The 9105-nt window shown below is 39.2% G+C and overlaps 1 protein-coding gene across 2 annotated transcripts; it reads right to left on the bottom strand.

Annotated features, from left to right (window-relative positions):
- Positions 1 to 1686: 1686 nt before the first annotated feature.
- bhlhe41 (basic helix-loop-helix family, member e41) lies at positions 1687 to 6920 on the bottom strand. Of its 2 annotated transcripts, none has more exons than XM_044124686.1 (5): positions 6489 to 6920; positions 6337 to 6403; positions 6105 to 6215; positions 5912 to 6023; positions 1687 to 5733 (listed from the first exon to the last, which is right to left on the bottom strand). In XM_044124686.1, the coding sequence occupies exons 1-5, from the start codon at positions 6548 to 6550 to the stop codon at positions 4817 to 4819; spliced, it is 1269 nt and encodes a 422-aa protein (XP_043980621.1). In that variant the 5' UTR covers positions 6551 to 6920; the 3' UTR covers positions 1687 to 4816. The 2 variants fall into 2 exon arrangements, with proteins under 2 accessions (XP_043980621.1, XP_043980622.1); XM_044124687.1 differs by having other exon boundaries at positions 6105 to 6212; positions 6489 to 6918.
- Between the last annotated feature and the right edge of the window lie 2185 nt (positions 6921 to 9105).

Here is a 9105-nt window from a genome sequence, read left to right as displayed (position 1 = left end):
GAAATGAACTGAAAACATATCTTAAGCTCTATAAGCCTTATATAGAATGCTAAATTGTCATTGGGAAAGACACAGAAAAAGGGCAACTTGTTTGAAGAAGTTGAGGGAGAAAGTTCATTCTTTCTTAAAAACGTTGGAGTCAGACTGAAGTTTGAAAGGTTGTATCTGAATGAGCCTCAATACTTTTTGAATAATTCCCTTTAAGTTTTTCATGCCACAGTGGAGAGGTTTTTACCCGAATACACAGAATCATCTTGGCTGGAACTAAGCAACATATCAGCACAAATACCTCATACTGATTGTCAAGTTTGGTGGTGGCAGGATGATGATTTTCACTGGTTTACCTCAACAAGTTAAAGTCTAGACCTCAAACTGACTGAAATGCTATAAACACTCTACAAGAACAAAACAATTAGCTCTACCTCACTAACTATTGTGTGACTGGTCAGAAACCTGAAGTGGGTGTGGTTACCACACTACTGAGGTACTTCAATGTTTTGCTGTAAAAAGTGGTTATTTGAGCTTTGAGCCATGAACTTGAATTTTCATGCATAACGTCCCAATTTTCTTTTAATTATATTAGAAAAATAAGAACAACAGTATGGGATCTATTGTCTGTTTCAATTATTTTATAAACTGGTAGACACCAGACCAAAGGCCTGAGAACTGAAGTGATCTACTTTTTTTCTTCTCACTACAGTATTCCACTGATAGACCAGAGCAAGAGTTTAAGCTTTAGACCAGCAGAGGGAGACATTTCCACAGGAATAATAGTTTGCAGTTATTAAACCAAAAGGTGGCTATCCAGAATAAAAGTCTAAAGTTTTGGTAATTGCAAGAGACATCTAAAAGCAGTACAAGTAAATAAAAAGCTAAAAAAAGTATAATATGGAGATAATCAGAAATCTCATCTATTGGTAACAGCACCATACATTAGTGTTTTGTTGTAAATAGCAGCTTGTTTTGCCTGAGTTACAACTGATGAGTCCTTTCTGTTTTTCCTGTTATTCTTCTGGACTGAGTAGTACCAACTCTAAGGTTGTCATTAAACTTTCTCACCTGAACTGGTTCTAAGCCAAATAGCTATTCTAAGTTATGAATGACTGTTTCCTTGCGTCATTTGAGCTGTTAAACTATAACAATCTGACAATGTGACAATGTTTTTTAGTGAGAAGTGTGGGGTGGAGAATGAAAATAAACTTTAGGCAATCATGAAGGATTTACTAGAGAAAAAAAAAGGCTTAGGCAATAAGCTTGTTATTAATTATATCTGACTTATTTGGGAAAAAAACGTAGATGAGAAATGGGTTCAAGAAAGCGTTCAAAATGTTTTGAAAAGAATAACTATGAGCCCATTTATGGAGAGAGCAAAAGAATGGTCTTGATCTTACTTGAAGTTTCTGACAAACTGGGACGAGGCCTCTTGTTTTTCCATCAGACTAACAGTAATTTTTCTTCATCAGCCTTTCATCACATGATTTCTGTTTAAAGCTTTGGTTTACTGTACATTCTTCTGCTGGGGAGACGATTGTTCAAACCCACTTTGTCTGCTGAACTTTCATTATTATCCTTGGTTTTGGACAGTTTAACGACAAAGAACATAAAACTGCTCAGTGTTCATTGGTATAATCTCATCTTACTTGTAAGACCATGAAGAGTTCAAGGGCAAGAAAAAGATGACCCTGGTAAAGTTTCATTTTTGATATTTATTTTACAACTCATCAGCAATAATTTAGAACAGCATACGTGTAAAGCGCCAACAAAAAGTGCAACAGTTGCTCAGAGAAATCTTTAAAAAGAAGAAGAAGAAATCTAAGGACTTCTACAACATTGACAAAACATGTATACTTAATGGTATATTGCAAAAAACTATGTACAACAAATTCACGTGCCACTTGTAAAGTTGTTAAGAGCTTTGAGGCAAAAACAACTAAGCAAAACCTAAAACGCATTGAAATGTTTGTGAAGCACAATGAGGTTTGTGCCTTTTCAGTCACATGTGAAAACTTAAAAAAAAAAAACAGAACAATATTACACTTGCAGGAATTGATAAAAAATAGAAAAGAGAAGTTGAAAAAGTTCTTAACATGGCAATGACCACAGTTTTTCTCCCAGATAATGATTGCCTGAAGCGTAGAGCAGTGTTTCCAAATTTCATTTTCCCATGAAATAGCTTGAAATGAAAACTGGGGAAAAATAATCAGCCAGCACTTTACAGCATGAAATAAATACAAACTAACCTGGATCTTTTTGAAAGAGAAGCCTAAACACAACAAAGAACTACAGTGATTGACTTTCTGAATGATAAAGTGACTGAAGGGATTAAAAGCTGAAAAAAGTGCACTTAACGTCTCATCCTACATGGAATATTGGGAAAATACAGGTACATTCAATATCAAAGATCTATAAGGTGCTAACCTACAATGTCTCCTGGAAGTACAGGAGGTTACTACAATATTCTGGTTAAGAATACCCTTGAGATTCTCATGTTCCAATTATTCTGACAGATTTGTGAACTTTTTATCCAACAGCATTGGCATTTAAAAGAAACATTTAAGATGAGGTTCAGCAAATCAAGCTCATCTCGCTGCCCTGTTCCCAAAACAAAAGTTGAATATTAAAAGTGATCTGTAGCTTTTGTTTTGGTGTTCATGTTGGGACCTACCCAGGTATCTTCAGGATGAGCCAGTTAATTTTCTCTCAACTAGCCTCATGCAACATTGGAGTGAGGTAATGAGATCTATGCATCTTCTCCAGATCCCTGTAGCTCACATTAACATTTCAGGCTAATATTTACAACCAGAGTTTGCTTTATTTCTTTTTATTTATAAGCCGAGGTAAGTTCCAGTTCCCACATCTGCAAAGGGTGCCACCATGGGGGGCCTGTGGAGGCAAAGGTAATGGCTACAAATTTGCAAGCCAAACAGCCTTATATGTGTGCTGTTATGAAGCCTCTCTTTAGTTTTTAAAGTGTGAACACAAGATTATTAGAGCCCCCCCCTCCATGCTTTCACCCCATTTCAAAACTTTCTAGAGGCACCCATGCACATATGAGGAGTATCACAGGTTGGGACATAGCGTGATGGTGACTTAGATTTTTGACACCAACACTGCCTGTCAAAATATTTTGTCAAAGAGGATTTAAAAAAAAATAAGTAACTGCATCACAACACAGTCATGAAGTGTCAATCTTTGTCGATAGTCATTCAGATTGTTTGAAACAAGCAGAAGTGCAAAAGGCACACAAAATTACAACAGTATGGAAGCCCAATCCCACCACTTTAAGAAAAAATAGGATATGATATGTCATAACTTTGAGTTTCAGGAATGATTTTTACTATGCAAGTCATAACTTTACTATCAAAGTCATAATTTCAATTTCTAGTGTCACAATTATAACACTCAATCGTCACATTTATAAGTTCTAGAATACATTTGTATGATGTAAAACAATATCCCTATATTTTTGGGAGGAAAAAATAGGACTTATACCCAGACTTTCTCAAAATCAAGATTAGATGACATTATTGTAATTTTTTAACAAAAGATTAGGATTTAAGAGAGTTAAAATTCCACCTTTAAATATTTCATTTGGCAAGATTTTAAAATAAAATTATCCATTGTCATAACTTTGAATCTCAAAATTTGTAATTAGGAGGACTTCCAAAGTCAAAATCTGATCTCATAATTTCAATTTTGAAAAAAAGAAAGATTGTGTCTTTCTTTCGTGTTTTTAATGTTAAATGTCATGACTATTAATTTGAAAGTCCAAATTCTGACTTTTTGTATCTCATGTGTTTACATTTAAAAGTGAAATAATAAACTTGCATTTCATTTTTTATAACACACAAAGTCAAAACACTAACTTCAAATGAAAGAATTAAGTCTTGAAATCTCAAAATTAGGACTTCCAAACTGAAATTATGGCTTCAGATTACAATGATGACTCTATATTTTATGTAGACTACATTGAAAGCCCACATAGTTGTGTGTTCTTTTGTTTATTTTGTTATTTTTTATTTTTTATTTTTTTGAAAGTCAAAAATGCAACTTTAAGTCTTATAATTTTGACTTTGGAAGTGAAACCTGTGACTGAAAGTCGGAACTCTAAGTTTCATAGTTCTAACATGTAGTCAAAATGTATATTTTTCTTTCATAGCTGACTTTAAATTGTGTATATATATATATATATATATATATATATATATATATATATATATATATATATATATTCATATTCATAGTCATGAGTTTGAAAAAGTCATGACTACTAAATTAATAGTCATGACTTTCAACGTTAAAAATATGAAAGAAAGACACAATGTGGGTGTGTGTGTGTGGGGAGGGTGGGGGTAACAATGAATTATGGAAATATAGTCTATATAAAACTGTCCTTGCATGGTCTCCAGCTCATCACGACCATATCTAAGAGCAAGTTAAACTAACTTCACATTTATGGTTTGGGCTGTTGGGGAAGGCCAGAGTACCCAGAGAGAACCAACCCATGCATGTGGAGAACATGCAAACTCCGTGTAAAAACAGCCCAAGCTGGGATTTGAACCCAGGTTGCAGCAAGACAACGCTACCGAGAGCCACTTATGATATTGACTGTAATAAATTTAAAGTTTCAACTCATATTTATGGTATACCGTGTTCCATTTCATACTTTCAAATGGTAGATATGAGCTTCCACACTAATGTCCCCTGCTGCCCCAAGATATTGTAGACATGAGAACTTCCCCGTTTTAAAACTAGCCTAAATAATAATAATTAAAAAAAATGTAAATACAGAAACTCAGAGAGGTACACAGACTTATTAGCTCGTTTGACAGGCAGAAAAATGCTCCGGTGGGCTATTCTTGCTGTCTGGGGACATGTCATCTACGTCACCCTCTCCGTCGTCACTCGCGAGAGTTTCCTCGTGCTCCTCAGGTGAGCTAGCCTCGGCTTCGCGTGATCCGCTGTCATCTTGAAGCTGGGAGTCTTTGGGCTGAGCGGTGGCTCCGAGGTGCGCAGACAGGCCGGGGAACGCGGCCGCTGCTGCCGCGGCCGCCGCTGCTGACGCGTGTGCAGGATACAGCCAGGGAAACGGGGACGCTAAGGCTGCCGCTGCGGGGTACATGTACTTTTCAATGTTGCTTTTGTCGAAAAAAGGCATATAGGGCGCCGCGGCTGACGGGTTGATGAAGTAGAAAGGCATGCAAATCGGTGTCTGCTGTCCCACACCGCTTAATCCCATCAGAGAATTCATGAACGCCACATCTGGTCTGGACGGGTCCCCGTTCCCTGACCAGCACATCTTAGTTTTTTTAGCCGCTCTGTCATCTCCAAACTCCTGCTTGATCTTCACCGCTTTGTTGCGCTCACACTCTTTGTGTTTGCCGTCACTCTTTTCCGCCTCCCCGCCATATCCACTGTCCGTGTCTGTATCGTTCTCGTTAAGCTCCCCGCCCTGGGTCCTCTGGATGACAGGGACGCAGTTGGTTTGACAGTCGGGCTTCTGTGCGTCCTGCGCGTCCCCGGCGGGCAGCTGATGCTGGAGCGGCGGTGCGTCCGGCTGAAACTGCGCCAGGACCTTGTGGAGGTGGTTGATGAGCTGCGCGCATCTCTGTTCTCTGGCGGTCCAGTTCTCCGCTTGGCTCAGGTACTGCAGGACCTCTTTGGCGCAGGTCTGGAAACCTGAGTGGAACGCATCCAGATCAGTGTGGACGGGAGATTTCATTGAGCGGTCTCCTGCGGGGGAAAAAACAAGTTGAAAGAGTGTCACGTCATTTAGAAAGCCACATTAAGAAGTTTCTCAAGTTTTGTTCTAGTTTCGTAGGGAAGTTCATGATTAAGCACATAGATTTTCCAAAAATATCTAGCATATCTTTAAATGTTTACAACCTAACCAGTGGCATGCGTCTCTTACCATTCTGCAAGGCGATGATCTTCTGGTGCTGCTGCTCGGTGACAGCAGTCAGTGCGTTCAGATGCTTCAGCGTTAACTCCAGCACCACCGCCTTCTCCAAATGACCGAGCGTCTATTATAAACAAAGAATTTTAGTGGAGTCCGCAAATTCAAGAGCACGTCAAAACTTTCTTTTTTCAATACAGTGTCTCACCGAGAGCTTCAGATGTTCGGGCAGTAGATCCTTTAGCTGCCCAATACATTCGTTAATTCTGTCTCTCCTCTTCTTCTCTATGAGCCGGTGCGGTAACTTATATGCATCCTGCTGATAAACATAGCAATGAGGTTAAAATTTAACAGTTTTCCATAGGTCATAATAAGTTTAGTTAGGGTTTTAATGTAGCCTAACTTCAGAATCAAGATTGGTGTAATGAAACAGCGCGCACCTTCCCACCGTCCTCTCGCTTTATGCCTCGTTTAGATTTGCACATGTAGAGCGGAGGGAAATCCATCCTGAAGTACAAAGAAAAGTGCAGCAATTAAACAGGTTGTACCGATTTTTTTAATTACTTTGAGTTTTCCCAAAAGCTTTTCTTACCCCAGGAAATCTGCGTGCTCCATGAACTGCCTGTCCTGTAAGTGCGGTATTCTTTCATCCATCACTTCTCCGTAGCCTCTGAACTAGCGCTGAGCTTCTCTTTTCTAGTTTTGAAGGGAGGGGGGGGAGATGTTTTGTTGCTCGGCGGCTCAAACCCGGATGGCTGAAGGAGACGGTGCGCAGAGTGTGTCCTCCAGTGGAGCTGCGTTTCAGACTGATGTCTGGAGAGAGAAGCCGGAGCTGCCACTTTGCAAAAAACCGCTCCGCTCTGCTGTCAGGGCGCACGCGCGCCGCTGGCTGGGAACAGCTTCCGTCTCACGTGTAGGCTGCACCAGCGCAAAGTCCAGTAATTACTACATCGCGCGCGCGCGCGTGTGTGTGGATGCGTGCCTGCGTGTGTGTGTGTGTGTGTGTGTGTGTGTGTGTGTGTGTGTGTGTGTGTGTGTGTGTGTGTGTGTGTGTGTGTGTGTGTGCTCGCGCGCGCGTGTGCGTGTGTATTTGTTAATGTGTGAGGACTGCAACAGCAGTTAATTGTGTCGCTCTTCCTGCAGCGATCCAGTGCGCGCCGCTACGACCTGCCTCCTGAAACGTGATTCATGCGCAAAATGCATGAATACAGGTGAGAGCGAGAGCTTTTGGAAGTGGATCGAGTGTTTTGTTTTTGTTTTGTTTTTTTCTTTCTTATTTCGCGCTCACCACTGTCATCTGTTAGAACTGTACAGCTCGGTTTATACTGTACTGATTTATGAACCGATCATTTGGATGTTTTAGTTTGAGAACTTGCTTTGAAAGCCAGAATTAAACAAGTAGTACCCAGAAAATAGTAATATTGTTAAATAATTACATTGATAAGTATATATTATTTCACAATATCCATAAAAGTCAAACTATTACAAACACATTGTCTTTAAAGAGTATGGGATAGTACAGTGGTTAGTGTCTGATGACTTTGTAAACAACTGAGCATCTGAGTTAAATGGAGGCGCAGCTATGTGTTGTAAGTCAACACCTCAGAAACCAGAAAGAGAATTGTCTTCCTCTCAGTTTATTTCATGCTTGGGAACAATTTTCAGATACTCGAAGGGGCCACATGTATGTTTCAAGCAATTATAAGCAGGATAAACAGCATGTAAATATCCAGCTTCCATGATATTGTGGAAGGAGATTGGTTCTGTGTTCCAGACATGAACATCTATAGGTGTGAAATAACCCCAGGAGAAAAGCAGAAGGCATGGTAAAAATGCTGTTAACATAGTATCATCATAGTGAAACTGGTATTTTACCAGCACGGACTTAAAAGCCACTCAGCATGGAAGATGTTATTACTCCAAGATTAATATAAAAAGGCAGATTATAGTTTACACAGAAATAAGCTCCTTATATTTGGAGAAAATGAGCAAAGCGGCTTCAGGACAACAAAGATAAAATATAGAAAGTTCAACAAAGTTGAATAGACAAAACATTATGATCAGAATGGGGACACTGAATTGTCTGTACTCATGCAATGTCGTTTTGCACATTCAAATGTTCTTATAACTGATTCTTAATAAACTAGAATATTATTGAAAAGCTAACTCATATCAGTAATCCAAAGCAGAAAGTTAAAATCATTCCTTTTTGCAGAGATTTATGGTTTTCAAGTATGAAATTTTGGTGATGGGGGCCTCCATCTAATTAAAGTGGTAAATGGCCTGAACTTGAATAGCACTTTATCAAGTCCAGAGGACCTCAAAGTGTTTCACACTACATTCAGTCATTCACACATTCACATACTGATGGTGGTGAACTACTGGATTGCAACCAGAGCTGCCCTGATCTGACAGAGGGGAGGTACCACTACCAGCAGGTATGGTGGGTGAAATGCCTTGTCAGAGAGGGCATTTGAACCAGTAACCAAATAATTACAGAACAAACTCCTACCACCAACATCACCCCAACCTCAAAGTTTTTTCTTAGAAGAAATGCTAGACTGTTGAAAAGTACATCTAGTATTTGTACAAAATACTTATTTCAGGCCTCTTTTGTATGAATGACTGCATCAGAGTGCTGTGGTTAGATGTCAAAGGATTAGTTTGACAAAGGGTAACCCGAGTACTAACCCAGGGTAAGTCAAAACTTTCTATGAAGTTATTATCCTTTGCTTCTGTTTTGTTCAGCCAAGCAACATCTGAGTCCCTATAGGGAGGTAGATTGATTAAAATCTTAATCCAAAATATTAAAATTTTGGGAAAACCGTATTTTCAGTATTCGTTTGCTGCAAGTCACAATATGAAAAATCAGAAGTAAGAAATTGACGTTTGCCTCTCTGTATGCATATAATGTTAGATTCACTTTTGGAATTCACTGACTAAAATAAATGAACTTCCCAATGCTATTCAAATTTTTTTTGAAATAACTGGATAATTTATTTGTTGCACTGTTTGTTGTGACTTTCATTCAGAACAAAGCTTTGACTTATTCTGCAGTGTGAGCTGAGACAGTAGCCCGTCTGTTGGATTGGAGCCCGCAGGTCAGACTTTACTTTCCATTTGCACCATGGTTGCTGATCACCCTGTCTGCAGTTCACAATTCTCCTTACTGGGATCACGTTTCATAGAGACTGACCATTCCAGTCTGG

This window comes from Gambusia affinis, linkage group LG08 (genome assembly GCF_019740435.1).
Source record: "Gambusia affinis linkage group LG08, SWU_Gaff_1.0, whole genome shotgun sequence".
NCBI lineage: Eukaryota > Metazoa > Chordata > Actinopteri > Cyprinodontiformes > Poeciliidae > Gambusia > Gambusia affinis.
The sequence above is the reverse complement of the archived record's forward strand: the minus strand, read 5'-3'. Positions and strand labels throughout refer to the sequence as shown.